The sequence below is a fragment of the Pteropus medius genome, unplaced genomic scaffold (genome assembly GCF_902729225.1).
Source record: "Pteropus medius unplaced genomic scaffold, Ma_sr-lr_union100, whole genome shotgun sequence".
Lineage (NCBI taxonomy): Eukaryota > Metazoa > Chordata > Mammalia > Chiroptera > Pteropodidae > Pteropus > Pteropus medius.
In genome coordinates this window covers 17,070,617-17,091,620 of record NW_024344378.1, presented here as the reverse complement: position 1 = coordinate 17,091,620, position 21,004 = coordinate 17,070,617, and the positions used below count along the sequence as shown (strand labels likewise).

General features: G+C 39.6%; 1 protein-coding gene across 1 annotated transcript in view; it reads left to right on the top strand.

Annotated features, from left to right (window-relative positions):
• Positions 1-21,004, top strand: part of SORCS3 (sortilin related VPS10 domain containing receptor 3) — a 520,917-nt gene that overhangs the window by 261,785 nt on the left and 238,128 nt on the right. Inside the window, exon 4 of the mRNA XM_039871263.1 lies at positions 17,781-17,939. Coding sequence (XP_039727197.1) covers positions 17,781-17,939 — 159 coding nt within the window. The remainder of the gene's footprint in view (positions 1-17,780; positions 17,940-21,004) is intronic.

Genomic DNA, 21,004 nt, shown 5'->3' with positions numbered 1-21,004 from the left:
AAGTGACTTGGGGAAAAGCACCATTTTCCTCCATCTCAGACTGGGAGAATGCTGTCTTGATTAAAAAGAGGAGATAGCAGGCTTAGGTTTCCACCTCAGAAATCTCGCATCAGCATCTCCAGAGCATGTAGCATGGATTTTGAATGTTCTTCCAAGCTTTTCTGGGGATTTTTAATCACAGTAAAGTCAAAACCCACAAACTTATATCCAAATGATGTCCTCTTAGTGGTCTTATAGCTAAAAGGCTGGGTTCTAAATATCAACAATTTCGGCAAAGGGATGTTATAACAGGAGAAATCTTAAGTTCGATGTTTTTTGAAGAAAGCCAACTGCTTTGACCACGCTACACCTGCTAAATCAGAATCTGTATTTTAATATAATCTTCGGTGGTTCATGAGCATCTTCAAGTTTAAAATGTACTGCTCTAAACTATATCTTTTCTTCCTTTAGTCTTAAATTGGCCTTTCCCAGTCTAGGTGTCCCTGGGGTTTGCATTCACCCATGGTTTGGGAACAAATGCTGAAAGTCCTTCTATTTTCCACCTTGTGACTAACTTGAGAGCTGTGCTTGCTCTTTTCTAATCAAATCCACGTTTCCCTCCCACATGCTTATCCCTCTAGCCTAAATTCATGCACACATTGACACTACTTTTGTTTGTTTCTTCTGATGTCATCATAAGCTGGGCGCGATAGCCAGGGAATAGCTAGAGTTGTGTTAACGTGTTGAGAATTAGTAGGGATGGCAACTCTTGCCTATCAACGAGGAAAGAGAATGGCTAATTCCTGCTCATTTCTATTCTAGAAAGTAAACGTCGAATCTGAAAGCTGCAGCTCATTGCTCCACAGTTGATGCTAATTACTTCCTAACCCTGTTATGAGTAAATCGGTGGTGTTTAGAATAACTGAAATATGGGCTTTTTAGGGGGAAAGCCACACACCTTCAGGGGGCTTGGTGTGTAGTTAGTGAAGTTCCAAAAGGGATATTTGGAGACCCGACTTCTGACAGAATAGAGGAGGATTAAAGGTTATTCAGGGAAGGATAGTTAACAAATGGTGTCGATTCTCTTGTTGTAATTAGTTCTGTCCCCAGTGCCACTTTGTTCTCCTCTATAGTCCCTGATTTCCCACTGAGTCCAAGGAAGCTGACCCCTGTGACGAAGGCTGCATCTGCATTTCACACTCCATTTTACTTAGGAGTCCTCCAGACCGTCCTGGATAGGGGCTATCAGGCTCTAGCAGTTTTCTTCAATTCAGCAAGTAACCGGAGAATTGTTTTCTTGCTGCAAAACTCTTATGAGGTAGAGCTCACACTTGTGTGTACGTTGAATAATCTTGGCAATTCTTAAAAGGCAGATCCAGGGCTCTGCTCCATGAGTCAGAAATTCCTATTTGGGGTGTCTGAGGTAGGACCCAGGAAGGTGCCATTCAACAAGCACTTGGGTTGATTCTGACAGTCTTTTCCAAGGTACCACTATTAGCTAACAATTGTATCATAGATAACTGCAGAATTTTTAAGGAGATGGCTGAATCTTTCACGTGCCCTCAACTATATATTGAGATAGTTGTGAAGGATGACCTTGCTCTATAATAATTTTCTCACTCAGACATATCTATTAGCATCTGCAATGCACCAGATATTGTGCTGAATGCTGGGGATAAGAAAGATAAATCAGACTCAGTCACTGTTCTCAGAGATGTCACTGTTGAGGACACAAACATACAGAGTAATAAATGGCACTAAGCATGCTAGCTGATATAATAACAACAGGACATAGGACCCGAGAGATCCAGAATCGAGAAGAGTGAAAGAGAGTAAGTTCCCGGTATGTTCTGATAACTCTCTACATTGGGGTCTATAAGGAAGAGCTATAGCAAGGAAGACTAAGAATCTTGGGGAGCTCTTGGACATGTGGGAGGGACAAAGTTGTCCTGAAAAATGCCCCATGTGATGGAGAAGGCCAATTCAAATAATTAACTGACTTTCCTCTGACTGACATGAGATTTGGTCTCCAAGAAGCGCCCCCAAGAAACAAAACAAAACAAACAAACAAACAAACTAAAATGAAAAAAACAAAAACAAAACCTGTTGATAAAACTTATGCTGCCAAGAGAGACTCTCAAAAGGGACTTTGGGGATTTGTGTTCCATAATGGTGGTCCCATTATTAAAAGCTTAGAAGAGATGTGGTTCACTCCATTGCCTGCAGTTTTCAAGGCTATCTGCCCATTGTTCATTATCCAATAATAAATATCATCGTGAAAGTCACCTTTAACACTTAAATATTGCTGGGGTTTTATGGGATTGAATGGAACAGACTGCCGTGGTATTAAATAGTCACATGGGTAAGGTGCTTTATAATGCATGGTTCATAAAGCTTTACAAAGCTAGCATCTCTACACTATGCTTTAAAATGAGAGCATTTGAGCATGGCATTTAGGCGTGAGGGGGCCTCTGCTTGTTAATTAAACCTGTTGGTAATGTTAATTTTTAAGAAATAGGAAGAGGAGGCTTGAGGCAATTAGAACAGATTTGTTCCTGAGAAAGGTAATCCACCTGGAACTCTCACATCGGCGGACATGTGGATTCTTTATAGGCTGTGGCTGTGGCTGGAGCTGGGCATCGTGGGAAGAAAGCAGAGCTGTAACAAGTTTCCCTAACCGGTAGTTGTCTGTGAGGTTAGTGCTGCTGTTCAGACCATCCTTGCAGTGGGGGTCTGCAGAACCTGTTTAGATCAACTGCATTATTGTTATTATTTTACATTAAGCAGAGGGTTTATGAGGACACTAGTTATTTTACAAGCTAGATGGGAATTTGTTTTGTGCTTACTAGTATCTTTAACTTATATTGTCACCCTAATTTTGCTTGGCAAGCAAGAGAGAGGCTGTTGCCAATGAGTGCTGGCCACAGTTCTCTTATTTTACATATTTTTATTGAGACATAACTCACATACCATAAAATTAACCATTTTAAAGTGGAATTTAATATATTCACAATGTTGTACAATCACCACCTCTATCTGATTCCAAAGCATTCCCATTACCCCAAACAGAAACCTGGTAACTGTTAAGGAGTCGCTTCCTATTCTGTCCAACCCCCAACCCCTGGAACCCACCAGTTTGCTATCTGTGTATTTACTTATTCTGGATATTTCACATAAATGGAGTCATAACAATATGTGACCTTTGGCGACTGGCTTCTTTCACGTAGCATGTTTTCGAGGTTCATCCACACTGTAGATGTATCCATACTTCATCCTTTTTAATGACCGAATAATGTTCCATGTGTGTATCAAAATTGGTTTGCTATTCATCCATTGATGAATGTATGGGTCGTTTCCACATGTTTGGACCACATTTTGTGAACAGTGCTCCTAGGAACATAAAGGTGTATGTGTTTGTTTATCTTTTTTCGATTCATTTGAGTGGCATTTGGGTATGCTAATTTGTACAAGATATTCCTCGCTTCTACCCTGCCACCGGGGTTCTCCCCCTGAGAATATTATACACTTAACCTCAATGGGAGCAGGCTTGGCCATACAACTCGCTTTGGCCAATGAATGCGGTGAGGGCAGAGGTGACTGGTGCCACTGTCAACAGAAGCTATGGACCATCTCAAGACTCTGCCATGACTCCTTTTCCTCTTCCAAGGGTTCTGCAGAGATGGCAGGGGCTGGCCCTCCGGGCCGGGTTCATGAGTATAATAGGCAGCCTGGGCAGAGCAGCGAGTCTTGTGAGCTCCCTCTGAAAGATACGAAATTGAACTCTGGGGAGGGGAATCCAAAGATGGGGGAAAGTCTCCCTGCCGTCAGGGAGCTTACAGTTTTCTGTAATTTGATCAGGTCATTGTGAGCTCTACAAAGCACGAAGAGGAAGGAATCCACGGAGACTTGTTAGAGGACTTTGGGTCTGGCCTTAAAAGACTCCTAGGGTTTATGTGTATAGAGTGTAAAGAAGAGCATCCAGGAAAAAGAATGGCCTCAGCAGTGACTTCAAGGTCGTCCCCCTGCTCCTTTCTTGTGCTTTGAAGATTGGACCCATTCTTCTACAACAGTGGTTATCAATCTTTAAAACTTTACGTTTTTGTATTTACTTCATACACCTCACTCGGCATAGCCTGAGTGACTTCTCACCCCCTGCCACAGGTTGCTTCTCTACTTTTACCCTCGTCTCTTCTTTGAGACTAACTGTCCTCAAACACCGTGGGGAGCAGAAGGGAAGGAAAGGCCCTGACATCTGCTGGGCGCCAACACAGGTCTGGAGGGTTCCGAGCAATTTTTCTTTCCTTCTTTTCCTCTAAACCCACTGTGGCGGTGGGCGAGGGTGCGATTGCTCTTTTGATTTTATAGTTGAGAAAAACCGAAGCTTTGTAGTCAAGGAGCTAATACATGAACTAATAAGTGGAGATGGAATTTGACTCTTACTTAGCCTTGAACCCCCCAGGCCCATCCTAGAATCTGGCACACAGTTAGAGCCTCAATAAGTGAAGCTGAGCAAATGGTTGACCACATGCCTGGATGACTAAATGAAAAAGCGAGGTCTGTTGGATGCCAGATCTAAAGGTGATGAGATTTTGTAGCATTTTGGTTTACTTTAGGGTTCTCTTTACCACCACAAACACTGAAATAAATCCTCTGAATCTGGGGTGAGTATGGTCAGGAGTAAGAGGACTAAGAAAGGGGGGTTGGGTTCCGTGGGGTGCCTGGATGGAGCTGGCTCAGCTAAGAGAATATCCCCTTTTATCTCTTGTCCTGTCTCTCTGCATGCACTGCTGGGTGCAGGGAAGCCCATTGGCCAATCCTTCTCAAGTACATTGTCAAGGATGTTTTCTGACCCTTTGCTGGGGGATTAGAGCTTTTTGAAAACTCTAACTAGAAAAGGAGGGACAAGTGAAGAAAGCAAGGTCAAACGTAATTTCCTTTTTAATATAGATGGTCATTTAATCTAATATTTTAGAAAATGATTAGATCTTAAAAACCTATAAATTACATTTGACAACTCTCTGGTGTGCCTCTGCTTTCCATCTCGGCAATTAGACACGGCACCAGTGGGCTGGGCTGAGAGGAGCTCTCTGAATGCAGTTTGTTTATTGGCTCTTAATGAGAAGCGATTAATCTAAATCACTATAGGGGTGGATTTTTTTGCCGAGCTTAGGATTTCGAAGTGGCAGTTGTGCCTTTTGACAAATGTGCTCTACCGTTCTTAACAACAACACAAAGTTTGTGAGGGTGCATGTGGTGGTGTTTTCTTCCTTTGAGCCATGAGGAAACACACACACACACACACACACACACACACACAGAAGAGTCACTGGGGTAAAATAGAAAACTGCCACCGTTGGGCACCTCCATCTCTCACCCCTTCAGTCTTTCTTCTCCTGCCTCCACCCACCCTCCCTGACTAAAGCAGCTGGGGTTCCTCATTATGCGGTTACTGGAAGGCCCCCTTCTCCATTTATTACTGTTATTGTGGCTTTCTCTTCCCTGCCTGTCTGGGGACCACCTGGCACTGGATGATGGATCATTACAGAGAGTACCTGCCTGGCAAAATTGCTACCTCTCTGTCCCTTCCCCTCTGCTTCACGTTGGGAAAGACAGGAAGCAATGCCAAACAACCAGAACACCCTAAAAATCCAACAGGAAAAAATACACACACATATGGCCTTTTCTTTGGGAGTAATGGGGTCAGATTTACAGCTGAAGGGATGAAAACAAAAGGGCGAGGATGGTGGAGAGGGCGGAACAAGAGAACTCTGTGGACAAATAGAACACATAAGGCAGAAGTCTCTGCTAGGTTCTCCTACTGATTTCTGTTTGATTTTCTGCCTTTGTCATTTGCTGTGTCCCCTCTCTCTCCTTCATTATGTCACCCACACAGAGCACAGCTAGAAGAATAAAGCGCTCAATTCAAGAGATAAAGTTCTGAGTTTGAGCCCCAGTTTTAACATTTGGTAACCAACTGTGACCTCCAGCAGGTCACTCAGCTCTGGTCTGGCAGTTCTTTGCCTATAGCATGGGACATGGTAGGTAGAATAACAGCCTCCCAAAGATGTCCTAATCCCCAGAATCTGTGAATATGTTAAATGACATAGCAAGGAGACATTAGTTCCAGATGGAATTAAGGTTGTTCATCAGTTTATGTTAAAACAAGGAGAATAGTCTGGATTATCCGGGACGGGGGAGAGGGGGCGATATCATCATTAGAGTCCTTAAAACTGTGGAAGAGGGAAGAAGCAGAGTCAAAGGGATGCAATATGGGAAAGACTGGACAGGCCATTGCTGGGTTTGGGGATGGAAAGGGGCCGGGAACCAAGGATTGGGTGCAGCCTCTGGAAGTAGAAAAGGCAAGCAACAAGATTCTCCCCTAGAGCTTTCAGGAAAAAAGTATAGCCTATCGTGGACACCTTGATTTCAGCCCAGCAAGATCCATTTTAAGCTTCTGACATCCAGAATTGTAAGATAATAAAATTATGTTGTTTTCAACCATTGAACTTGTGGTAATTTGTTTTCAGCAGCAGGAAACTAAGACACTGGGTAATAACACGTGCCCTGCCTTCTCCAGGGAGTAGAGTGATAATCAAGGAGAGAATAGCTGTGGAAGAGCTTGGCAAACTATAAAATGCAATGAACTCAAAGCCTTTGATATTATTCAGCTCTACCAAAGGTGAAGGTACACAGAACAGGTGTCTTGAGCTGGGGGTAGAAAGACCAAGGGTCTGCCCAGCTCCTTGCATGGTCTGGCTCCTGTTTATTTTCACTCTTTCTGGGAGCTAAATGTCTCTCTCATGGGGGGATGGGATCAGCGCTCCCTTTTCCTTTCCTCAGGACAGTTTCTGCACTGGTGAGATGACCATAAGGTACCATTGGTTATTCCAGCCTGGCTCTTCTGTGGTCCATTGGCTCATGTGGCTGTCACCTCAGGAAGATGCCATGCTCGATGTTGGTCACGTCTAGCATTTAGCTGGATGTGATCTCATCTCTGCCCCTCAGATATGTGGGCAGTGACTGGGAGGGAGGAGTTTTAGTGCATGTTCACATGATTATCCTCGACGAATGTGGTGGGGGGGCATCCCTAGAATGTAGCGACCTTGCTACCAATGACTGTGAGCTCTTGACTGCATAGTCTCTTCCAACTATACCAAGACAAGGATTTTTCTGAGTTTATTTGCTCCCTTAGTTGTTTTCATCATGGTAACCTAAAGCTTGTCTCGCTTCTTGTAACTAAAATATTAAAGGTTAGGCCTTTGAAAACTGCCTGAGTTGAAGGCTTCTCATATGAAGAATTTAAGATCCAATGGAAAAATAAGATGAATGGGTAAACTTATGAAAGCCTTGTCCCTTTTTTTAATGTTCACTAAATTAAATACTAAAGGTAACACAATGAATACTGTATCACTGGCAATCTACAATTCTTAAATTAGTCATAATGGGTACTGTGCAATTAACTTCCGTTTTCCATTCTTTGTGCACCAGAATCTTTTCAGGATCTTCCTCCTACACAGCTTCAACAAGATGCTTATAAATTAGGTTTGTTGTGTGGTGGATAATATGCATACTGGTAAGCATTTTTTCTTTATCTCTTCATGTAGTCATTGCCTTTTTGATTTTAGGATTTGAAACAGTGACTCTCAACTCTGGGCTTCCGCTGTGGTCCCAGATAGGCACAGTAGCAACTTGGTACTTGAAAGAGCAAACACCTTGATTCAACTGATTTGATATGTCTCAAAACCTTTCCCAATATACCTGGTTATTATCTATGCCTGTGACAACATTGTGTCAGGTCTCAAGCCCTGGACTCATCTAACCTGAATTAGATGATTGGCCTTCCACCCAATCTCATGTTACATGTCTGGGTTCTCACCTTTCTTTAGTGCTCCTGATGTGGGGGAAACAAAACAAACTAAACGAAGTCCCCAAATCAAACCACAACAAAACATTAAAAATAATTCAACAAAAGTAATGAAAATTACTTCAACCCAACCCTATATACTTCTCCCAGGGTTACACTTGCTTTTTAAAAACACTGGAAATAAATATCTTGCTGAAAAATAATATGGCCATCAATGTGTTAAATTTGTCTGTATTAGACTTCCACAGAAGAGATCTGGCAGTGCTTCGGGTAAAAGTTCTGCTGACTGCTTTTACCGAGACAGAGCTAGCTTCTCTGGCTAGGACACTGGTAAGCCCCAAATATAATGAAGTGAACATGAGAACAAGCAAACTTAGAAACCCTTGAGTGACTTTCACTCAGTCATGTATCAGATGTTTACAGATCATGTGCTTCATTGAGCCGGGCAAAGAAGACCAGAGGCAGTAATATCAGTGAAGTTCTCTGCCATTAAGAAACTTAACATCCAGAGGAAGAAGTGAGATGAATACAAGTGGAACAAAATGTAACTAATATTTATAAAATTTCAAATATTTAAAACATTTCCAAATCATATCATATCAAATCATATCAATTTGTGGGAACAAATTTGCCAGTGGAAGGCAGAGATTGTTCTGCTGGAGCATTGAGAGGCTTCGTGAGAGGAAGAGAATTTAAATGAGCCTTGAGGGGAGGCAGAGGTAGGGAGGATGCTGGGCTTTTGGGTGGGGCAGGAGCATCAGCAAAGATAGGAATGTTAGAGGAGGTATAGTGATTTGAAAAAAAAAAAGAACATTTAGGGAATGCTTGGCAGAAGCATAGGGTTGTGTTTTAGAGGTTAAGCCCGAGAATAACAGGGGACCCCAATTGTTTGGTGTCTGTGGTGCCGGCTTGTTTTCTGTTCTATGGAAAGGGTACCGGAGTTTCTCGTGGAGGGGAAATGCCGTGATCAGAGCTGGGCTGGGGGAGATATATCATGCAGTGGGGGAGCACGTAATGGGGACATGGGGACTAGGGTGCCAGAGATTTCTACTTCAGAGAGGAGGTCGGGAATACCACTGCCTGAATAGAGGGGTGCTTTTTTTGCTGTCTACACTGAAGTCCCTTCACTACCCTACCTTCACCCTATATGTGTCCTGAATTCAGAGCAGTGCTTACAACATGGACAGAAATTTATCCACCTTCTCAGTTTTTTCAAGGGCAGGAAACAGATTGGCATAATCTTGTTGAGATTCTTGAAAGAGCTAATGGGGATGTGTGTGTGTGTGTGTGTGTGTGGGTAGAGAGAGAGCGTGAGGAGAAAAAATTTACAGGTAAAATCTGCTTATTGCAGAATTGCAGAATATTTGTGAAATAATAGAAAAATATAAGGAAAAAAGATTTCTCATGATCTTGCCACGTAGTAACAATAACTGTTAATGTGTCATCGATTTATCTATGCGTAAATACAGACATAAAATATAAACAATTTTTAACTCGATTGAAATTATGCTTCATGTGTTTTTAACCTGCTTTTTATGCACTTTAAACATATAGTTATTCTTCATGTGTCATAAAACTATTAGAATTCATACTTAATAGATGCCTAATATTCCACTGAATGGATTTAACCTACTTTATTTAATCATTCTATCAGATATTTGGATTGTTACCAGTTTTTTATTATTATAAATAACACCGAGATGAACATACAGGTGGATAAACTTTTTATTGGGATCCCTGAGGGTTTCCTTGGACAGATTCCTAGAAGAGAAATTACAGGGTCAAACGTATAAATATTTATAAGATTCTTGTTCCATATCACCACATTGCTTTCCAGAACAGTGTTGCCAATTCATATGTGCATCAATACTGTCTGCACACTTCACTCTGCTGCCTTTGCCATTGTCGCCAGCATCGTGCACATGGCTAAATTCCACGGTCAGTTCTTGGTACCCATCTTACTCATCAGTTGCTTTTGATCCAGGTGAAGACTCTCTTCCCTTATCACTTTCTTTTCTTGGTTTTAAGGTTTCAAGGACACCGAAGTTTCTGGGTTGTCTTCTTCCTCAAATTCCTGTTGGGGTCCCTCCTTACCTCTTTGACCCTTAAACAATGCTGTAGAGCTCAGCTCTCTAGATGCTTTTCCATCTAAACTCACGGTCTTGGTGATCTCCAGATTCACATCTTTAAATGCTATTCAAGCCTCCTAAGTGCTTATCTATAGGCCAGTCTTCTCTATGAAAATAGGCCTAGCATGTCAATTGTCTACTTCACATCCCCTTTGGGGTGTCTATCAGGCTTCTAGCCTGTGCAAAACCAAATTTCTTATTTCCAAAGCCCCAGCTTGCTCCTCCCATAGGATTTCTTATCTTTTAAATGCTAATTCTTTTGCCCGGTTGTTTGGGCCAAAAACCTATTAGACAATTTGAGTTATTTCCAATTTTTAATTATGATAAGCGATACTGAGATGAGCATACAGGTATAAAACTTTTTAATGGGTCTTCTCACTTTCTCTGATAACCCACATCTAATCTATAAGTGGACCCTTTTGCCTCTCACTTTAAAATACACCCAGAAAGGGACCACATTTCAGTACCTTGGCACTTCCTCTTAGCCCAAGCCATAAGCCTCTTCTGTCTGGAACATTACAATGGCTTACGTCTCTCTCTCTCTGATTCTGTCCTACTATTCCCCATCTTCCACAATGGTCTATTCAACCAGAGTGTCAGAATTTTAAAGATTTAATAATATTCCACTGTATGTAAACACCACCTTTGTGTACAGTGAACTCTTGGGTTGCTTCTACCTTTTAGCTCTTATGAACATGGGTACACAGATATCTCTTTGAGACCCTGTTTTCAATTCTTTGAGGGTATATATCCTGAAGAGAAAAATTCTGGACCATTTTTAATTTTTGAGGAATCCCCATACTGTTTTCCATAGCAGCTGTTCCATTTTACATTCTCACCAACAATGCATAAGAGTTCCAATTTCTCTAAATCCTTGCCAACATTTATTATGTTCTCTATTTTATATCCTATTGGTTGTGAGGTGGTATCTAATTTGTGGTTTTGATTTGTATTTCCCTAATGATTAGTGATATTGTGCATTTTTTCATGTACCTTTCGGTCATTTTCATTTTTGGAAAAAATTCATTGAAGTTCTTTGTTGATTTTTTAAATAGTCGTTTTGTTGTTGTTCTTGTTGAGTTGTTTATGTGCCTTTTCTTCTCCAATTGGCCTCAATGATTGTTGCCTTATTGATGATGCTTATGTTAAATTCTCAAGGATGAGTAGATATGATGGTTTGGGGCGGAAACATGGGAAGTCTAATTTTGACAAAGAAAATGGCACATATAAATGGTAGTAGGTAAAAGAGACGTGTGTAAGCATAAGTATGCATTGATGTCCTATCTGTAAAGTGTGTGTGTGTGTGTGTGTGTGTGTGTATATAATTTATATGCATTTCCCACAATAGGATATGTGTGTGTATGTCTGTATCTATTAGGCATCTAGCCTATCATATCTACTAAATAACAGAGTTTCTCAACAGCAGTAACTGTTGACATTTTTGTTAGATAATTCTTTGTTGTGGCACTTTGTGTGCATCGTTATGTGTTTAGCAGCATCCCTGGCCTCTCCCTACTTGATGCTGGTAACTTCTTCCTCTGCCCCCAGATGTGACAATTAAAACAACTCCATAGGTTGTTAAAGGTCTCCTGCTGGCAACCCTTCCCCTCACCCCAGTAGGAAATTACTACTGTAAGAGGAGATATTAGATAAATGGGTAGATAAATAGAGGGGTGAATGCTGATTTATTGTTATATTGTGATTAAAAAGCCTTATCTATAACAGGCTCTGTTTGTGTATATGTCAATGTTTAACAACATATTAATTATATCAATAGGTTTGGGGAAGGTAGCCTAAAGAATACCTCTCATATTCTTTGTGAGCTTGTATTAATGTTATTGTTATTTCTTATTGAGTGCAAATTGTGCTAAGGGTCTCCCATTAAGACTTAATTATACAGTCAATTAGTATCTTTCCTTTTCATAGGAAGTCTACTTAATCCTATTTTGTGACTGTTTTCAGAGCATTGGACTAGAATTTGTTTTCCTTGCATTTCTAGGATCTCTGACAGAGTAGGGCAGAGAAACTAGCTTTCACCCCTAGTCTATGGATTACACACAGGAGAGAGAAGATGACAATTGAATAAAGTAACATATTCGTCAATGACATTGTAAGACTCACCCAGCAGTAGGGAAGGGTGCATTCTGGAAAGATTTCTGGGGAGGATTTTGACATCTCCAATACTAATTTTCACTGGTTTAGATATAGGCTTTCGAAATTGTAAGTTGAATAAGCATATGCCCTGCCTGATGCCTGACTTCCAGATGTGTCCTTTGCAATTTGCAACACACCATTAAAAATAGGGCCACTTATTCAGCTTTCCCAGGAATTTTCTGCAAAAAGGATTACAGGCAAAAAAAAAAAAAAAATGATGTTGTGCCATTTGTATTTTGGTAAACTCTAAAACTTGTCCTTCTTTAACTTGAGATACAGACAATTTATGTATAGCAAATGGTCAAATACACAGAAACTGGTTGTATGAGGCTCTCACTCCTACGGCAGCGATATATTCAGTCGCTTCATGGGTTGGAGGCTCCCACTGAAAAGATGAGAATGGTCATTCAAAGTCGTAACAGTATTTAGCAAATTGACAATTATCTACTGATTGGTGTTCGTTTTGGTGGTGTTGATACTTGCTCATAGAGTATATTTTTCTTCAGTTAATATCAGGGATGTAAAATGTATGCAAAATAAATGTAAAATGTACTTTTTTCCTCCCCTACCCTTTCACGTTTTTTTGTTTTTAATTATGGTCAAAAAAAAAGAAAACCACATAACATGAGACCCACCCTCTTACTGAACTCTTCCAATTGACAGCACAGAGCTGAAAACAGCAAGAACAATGCTGTGCAGCAGATCCTTAGACGGTTATCATCTTACACGACTGAAACATTATATTGTTAAGTAACAAAAATTCAAATGAGTAAATTTTAAAGCTATAACTGGCTTTGTTAAATGATTCATAAAATGGGCAGCATCCTATCTAGCAGATGGAGAGCTTTTTAAAGGCAGAGAAGGGGTGGACAAAGGGAATTATGAGTGATGAATGCATTTTTTCAGGCAAGGCTGACCTCCTCAGGAGAGCGGAAGGAGTCTATTAGGGAATCGCCTCCTACTGCTGACCAGGAAACTGCAGTTTGGCTGCTTAAAGGTCACTTTCCTGGGGAATGTTGAAACTGTAATTAGGTTAAATATTAAGTCTTGGTTTGCCAACATGGGGCCTTAACATGAGTGACTCCATTTTGGGCCTAATGTCCCCCCCTTTTTTTTTTTTTGACAATACCCATTGAACAGCAACTCCAATTTTCTGTCACCACGCACCCCTTTAGTTTTTATCCCCAAAGCTCAGACATGATGAGAGCCAAGAGGGAGGAAAATAATCCCCAAATCAAATTGCTTCTAATCATCTCCAACCTGCCTGGCATTGTTTCTGACTGTAGTTATGCTATTATCCTGGGTGATTTAGAGATAAAGGTTAATGTTTATTTAGCAGTTATGGGTCTGTGCTAAGCTCTTTTAATCATGATCTCATTTAAATCTCAACAGCATTGTCAGTTAGATACAATTATCTGCTTTTTTAAATAGGTGAGGTAACATATTGGGAAAATCAAATAATATCCTCACGCTTATGCATAAAATAGCAGACTGATGATTTGAACTCAAGCCACCTGCTTCCGGAATGTATACCATTAATAACTCTGTTAAACTAGATTTAAAACACTCCTTCTCCTCTTCCAATACATGCATACACCCACTGCAGATCTTATGTCAGGAAAAGCTGGAAACAAAATAAATGCAAAAAAAACCCACAAAAAAAACCCAAAACAAACAAACAAAAAAAACAAATACAAATATCTTCAATAGGAACTCCTTTCTGCGCACATTGTCGAAAATCATGTACATGCAGAACTCACAGACACCTAAACAGGCATCACTATAGGTTTTACATCTATAGACCTACAATTAAAAGTTGAAAGACAAGGGTTGTAAATTTCTTTGTTTTGGAAGAAACCAACTATTATAACATTACCATGAGTCACATGCCTGCTTCATGGATTCAGTCCACAGATATTTAATTTGGGTCCCTTTTTCTTTTCTTTTTTTCCAAATTTCAACATTAAATGTTTTAAGGAAAGGTATGTGCTTTCCATTTTGGCACAGTTCTCATCACTCCTTGTCTGGCTTTATCTGCTTCACTCACTTACTTTACCTGCTTTGCCCTCTTAGGCATTTGTGTTTGAAATCCCTGTTTAGCAATAAAAATGTGAGTGGGCATGATGTGATTTTCTTTATATCTGTAGTATGTTAGTATATAATATACTTATTTTACCTTGAGACAACTTCTAATAAGGCATTTGCTCTCTTATTATATTTATGTTAATATAATATATGGTCTCCTTTTTTTTAATTGTTTTAATATATTTTCCTGTTATTCCTGTTCATTTAATTCTACCACCTTTTAGCCAGATGTGGATATGTCAGAGAGAAAAGGGCTTTCTTATAGCTGCTGTAAGTGTGTGTGTGTGTGTGTGTGTATTTCTTAGAGATATTTAAAAAAAAGATGAATACCTGCTTCTCTGACTTCTACTTGTCCCTTGGTAAAGATTAATTAAAATAAAATGCTTTTGCTTTGAAGTCTAGCAAAGTGTTACTTTGTTTGGGGGGAAGGTGGTAATGTTTGAGTTGATCGGAAGAGGTCAAAGTCAAATTGCTTCTTTCCTCTGAGCCTCAGTTTCCTTATCTATAAAATGCAAGTAATGATACTTCACATAATTTATGAGCAGTTTTGATAACATATCCAGTAAAGTACCTGACACTTTAGAAATCCAGAACAGATAGGTTGCTATTTCCCTTCCTTTTATTCTTCTCAGAAACAAGGATTGAATACAGACACTGCCAGTGATATCAAAGTATATAAAAGGATTTTTGATGAGAATGTCAGAGAAAGGTTGCAATAAAAATGTACTATTGCCAACAAAAGCTCCCTCAAACTGCCACACGATGTCAATATGCCTTATATATAAATTCATTTCTGGGTGTGTGTGTGGACATGTATGCCGCATTGGTGTACTTGTAAGTGTATGTGTCGTGCACACATATGTGGCATTTGTGTGTGGATCGCTGTGTTTGTGAGTGCAAGTATGGATTTATCTGTGCAGAAAGAAATGGGACTGGAGGAAGAGGATACATCGCATTAACTACTTGATGGCAACCCTTATTCAGTGTATTGTAACTCATGGTATATAAAATAAAGTTTGCTTACGATGTTGGTCTTATCTTCTAATTAAAACCATAGGCATGCAGCTTCTTTATACCTGCATAAAGTTAGCAGTTTAATTTCTCTGCACCAGGGGAAAAATGATTTCATGGCCTGTTATGTAGCCCATCAGTTCATGGTGAGAAGGAAGTGAGGGCGGTTATGAAAGCCTCATTCTTACCCAGTATATTTGTCTTCTCAAACTCTTCAGCGAACGTGGATACATCCTTTGAGGTTTCCTCAAGGGCAGCAGGGGTGCTTTTCCCAGTTGTCTGTACCCCATCACAGTGCCATCTAAAAATTTTCCCCCTGTATTATTCACACATCAATGAAAAAATGTATATACTGCATCCATTTCTTAAAAATTTGCTGATAACTAGTAATAACTTATTTCAATGACGCTAAAGCAAATATTTGAGAAAAAGAAAGTAAACTTGTCTTGGAAGCTGCAAAGAAATAAAAGAGGAAAGGGACTATGAATCTTAGCAGTTAAAGGGATTGAATTTGTTTTAAAGCTTACTTTATAATACTAATATATACTATGCTAACATTTAAAAAATCTGCTATTTAATAGTTTTATTTTATAAGGAATGGAAATATTTTTTGGCTTTATTTTGTACCTTGGGCCCCGTGATTTACACCATGCATAGAGGTAACCCTAAAAACTTGTGGCAGTAGAGCCCAAGGCAAGAAAAACTGTAAGACGGAAAAAAAAAATCATTTGCTCATTTAGTCACTCAGCAAGCATTAGAAACTCCAAGAAGTTGGGTAGAGCGGGATACTAAAGGTTGAAAGTACTATGCTGCTGATGAAGCCAGAGACATATGCAGGGGGCAGATTTTGCTGGGCTATTTTAAGAATTGTAGAGTATAAGAGGATTGATGGTAAGCCATTGAATGGTTTTAAGTAAGGAAATATAGAATCGGTTTTGTATTACAGGATGGTTGTTCTGGCCACAGTGTACAGAGAGGATTGGAGAGGACAAAACAAAAACAGTGAGATTGTTAGTGGTGTTTTATAGTAATGCAGTACAGATATGATCACCTTTGGACTATGGCAATCACAGTAGGCAGGAACAGAATGATTTTACAGCTAATGAGTAGGTAAAATTGACAGGGCTCAGAGACGAATTGTAGAAGAAGCAGAGTGGAAAAGCAGAGTTAAGGATGAATCTCAGGCTTTTGGCTTCACGTGAATGGTTGGTAGAAACACCGAGCTGGGCAGGAAACACTGGGGGAGTAATAGGGCAGGGATGAGGTCCACTGTGAGGCGTGTTGAGTTTGAAGTGTTTGTGGGACATCCAAACAGATGGAGCTACCAGGAAGCTAAATTTTCAAGTCTGAAACTATGAGAAGGGGACCTCAGTGTGAGACTTAATTTATGAGTTGTCCCCAGAAAGATGGTAATTGAGGAAAATAAAAACAAGAGTAGAAGAAGTCGCTGAGGAAAAAATGCATTAAGTGGAAAGAGAAGAAGGTCAAACCTGAGGGTAAAAGAATGGTGATATTATAAGAATAACAGAGAAAATTGAGTATTCAAAAGAGATGAAAAGGAAGACTAGATGAATACAGCGTTACAAAGGCGCCTTGGAGAGAATGCTTTGAGAAGGATGGAACTGCCAGTGGTATCAAAGATTCTTAGGAGTTTAACTAGAGGAAAGGTCTGAGTACCTAAGTGTCTATTGGATTTAAATACTGGAAAGTCAATGACGTTCTTAGTGAGACCAATATCACTGAGTTACTATAAGTAGGAGCCAAATTGTACCTATTGGAGGGGACATTTAAGTAAGTATTGAAAGGTAAATAGTAATCATAGCTGTCATTTGTCAAGAATATTCATTGTACCAAGTGCTCAAAGCCAGTCTGGGCATCATCATTTTTAATTATTGCTATGGAAACCAAGGCCTCTAGAGGTTAAGTAATTTTCCAAGATGAGACAATATGAACATAGAAGTGTTGAGATTTGAACCTGATTTCTCTATGCCAAAGCCTTTACACAATGCCATTCTGTCCCTTTGGCTTGAGGATGACAAACTTTCTTGAGCATCAGGATTTGCCTCAAGGTCATTTGGGGATATGTGCTTTGGGAAATATTGAGAAAAACCACTTAAATCAATTGAATCATGAAAACAAATCAGAAAGAACAAAACAAACAGTGTGATCATAGAGGGATCCTTTTCATGACTAAAGAGCGATACAAGCAATCATGTGATGAAGAGTAACATAGAGCATTGAACAGGGGAGGGGAGAGATGTGATGGCCTCCAGGTTAGGGGACAAAGGACCATAAGAACCCACTCCCAGTTCTTAAAAGAGAAACATCAAAAATGAAGCCTCATTTGTATGCAGACTTAATCTTGCACAGTATTTCAACTCAATTCATCAATGAAGGACTAAATCAGGGGGAAAACACCAATATTTCATATAGAGGCCCAGATGCCACTTTTGGGATGTGATATATACAAGTACAGCTGACTTCATATTTATGCTTTAATTTCTTTATTTATTCTCTCCTACTAACACTCTCTATTTTCTCCTCTCTCTTATTTTTAGATCATGCTTCTAAGTGATCCTGAAATGGAAAGCAGCATATTGATCAGTTCAGACGAAGGGGCCACCTATCAGAAATACCGGCTCACTTTCTATATCCAGAGTCTGCTCTTTCATCCCAGGCAAGAGGACTGGGTGCTGGCCTACAGTCTGGATCAAAAGGTGAACAGATACTGTTTTCATTCACATCTTATCACTCAGGTACCACTTGATAAAAAGTACTTGTTTACTCAATCCAAATTTTGGAGTTGATTCAGTGGCATTTCATTATTCCAACCAAGTGGTTTTTGTCTGCAGCAACTTACTTTCCTTTCTACTCTTTAGTATCAAAATATGCAGATGAGGATCTTCCATTGATTGGCAATGCTCTTTATTATTTCACAGGTTCAAGAAGGTTTTCTCTGTAATTTTACTCATTTGACCTTTAAAATACCCTGTGAAATAAATAGGAAATGTGAATTATAATAATTTTATAGTGACTCTAGTAAACAGAAGTGTTCAGATGCACCCAGCTAGTATCTGGAGGAACCAGAGTTTGAATGCATATTGTCAGATTCCAAGTCTAGGGCATATTCCATCAAACCATGCTACCCTGATTTGGTAAAATTTAAATATGTCATAGTTCCGAGTTTAGCCAAGGAAGCAAAGGCTCAACCATTGTCCACTTTGATATTTTCTAAAAGTACATTCAAGATATAGTGGGCCAATAAGTCTTCCTCTTTGAGCTCCAGGTTCACATATCCAGCTGTGTACTTCACCTTATCTTTTGTACGTCTCAGAAGCCTCTTGATTCAACATATTCCAAAAATAAACTCTTGGTATTCCCCCAACATAGCTGGTTCTCTTCCAGCATTCCCATATTGTATCCATGTAATTGCAAAAGTCAGAAGCTTGGGAGGTATCCTTAATACTTCCTTGTTCCTAACCCAGCATCCTAATCCATCATCAAATCTTATCCCTAAAGATGTCTTGATTTCATGTATTTCTTTCTATGATGACATTGGTCATTTGAATCATTGCCAGTGCCTCTTCCGGTGTGTTCATACTATACTCTGAACAATGTCTTTCCCAAATGTAGATCTTATGATTTCATGCCTTTGTTAAAACTCTGTCAGCATTTTCTCATGGCTCACAGAAAAAAGACCACAGTCCTCAGTGGGACGTATAAGCACCTACTTGGCCCGGTCCCTCTTTCTCTCTCTTTACTCACTGTTATCAGTTCCTATTAAATGGTTTCCTTATCCTCTCACCCCAGCTGTCTCCTTTGCTCTATTTCCTAAGTCTAAAATCTTCTTCCCTAAAGTTAACCTCATCACTCTTAGATCTCAGATCTGATATCACTTCCTCAGGACATTTTCCCTAAACTCCTTGATAAACAAAGTTGTATTATTCTTGATATTATTTCTTAAGGCACTGTGAGAAGGAACATCAATACCCCTTTAGAGTACCTGTCATGGTTGAGACTTTACATGGATTTATGTGGTTTTTGGAGCATCTGCATTCCTCACTAGATCACCAGCTCCAAGAAGGTAGAGCCGTGTCTGATTTTACTAACCATGGTAACATCAGTCCCTAGCACGGTGCCTAGTCATTAATAAGTGCTCAGTAAGTATTTGTTAAGTGAACGGATTAGTAGGTGAATGAATAAATGCTATGATAATGAACCCTCTATAGTTGGTCAACTTACACTTAAGAAAATGGACTTTAGGTGATTTTTTGTATTTTTCTTGTCATTTCTAGAACCTTAGTACAGTGCTTGATGCCCAACTATTATGTAATAATATTGTGGGATCAATCAGTGAAGGGAAATAGAAAATTCCAAACACTGTCTTGCATAGAGATATCCACGGGATAACCTTGGTTGAAATAACTTCTTTTCTTTGTTCTCTCTTAAATACTGAAACAGTTGCTCTTCATTATGTATCTGAATATGTGATTGTAAATGTGAATGAGTGAATGAGTGAGTGAGTGAGTGAGCATGTGTGTGTGTGCGTGGGTGTGTGTGATATTGGCACCATTAAACAATAATTTCAATATAACCTTTATATCTCTCATTAATGGAGCCTCAAGGTGGGCATCAGGTGCTTAATTCAATCCCATAAGGACACCCACATGACATTTGCAGAGCAAAAGCCATTGCAAATACATTTCTTTCATGGCATCAGTGGATATTGTATGAAAGACTTAGCCAAATGTCAGATGATCTGTGAGTTTAGATGCTTAATATAGCCAGAAATTTTGAAGCTATATTGAAAAAATAAATTCTTTGGATGTTGTTAAATGGCTGAATGGTAATATTTTAAAAGAAGCTCAGAACTCCTAAACCATGTTTTTATTTATACAGAAACAAGCTAGATTAGAAGCAACAGACAGTTCATGCCAAGAGGTTGATAAACCAAATGCAATGTGCCTTGTGTTTATCTGGAAGGAACATCCCTTTCTCTATCACCGCAGCACTAAGAACATTTGGGGCATTGCTGAAAAAGGACCTACCCTTGTGGATATAATGCATTCAAAATACTTTCAGACTTGGTGGCTGCTTTCTCACTTAGTAAAAATATTTGAAAATGTGGCAGTGGGTGTTGATGGATTTTCCTAACCACATTGTACATTTCTGGATGTAATATTCCTTAGGTATTCTTTCATGTTGACATCTTTTGTGTAAAGTGGCCAGATGTTCTTCGTGCCCATAAAGTTTTGAACCAGTGCCCTGCCATTCTTTTAAATAAATGGAGTGAGGAGGCAGATGACGCCTCTGGCAACATTTGCAGAGATGACATAAAACACCTAGACCCAGTCATCCAGGGTACAGAAGAGGTGTTTTTTGTTTTGTTTTGTTTTGTTTTGTTTTGTTTTGTTTTGTTTTGTTGGAGGAGAGGTGGGAGATAATTTATTGGTTTAAAGTCAAGGAGAGTGATGCTATGCAGCCACAAATGAAGATATAAGAGTAGTTGAGATTGATATATAATTGTCTTATTTCAGACTGGAGCATTCTCTAATGTGCATGTGTTGAGGCAGCTGGTTTCTTCTAGAGAAAATGAAAAATGCTAGTGTTAAGGTAACTGCAGCATTAAAGGGAGATGTTTGTGGTGAGGAGTGAATCGATGTTTCCATTATTGTACCTTTGATGAAATGCACTAGCAATTCCTTTAGAATCGGTAAGGCTGTCTCGTTCTGTTGTATGTATTACAGAAGACCTAATTGAATGGTATTTCGAAGGGATGATA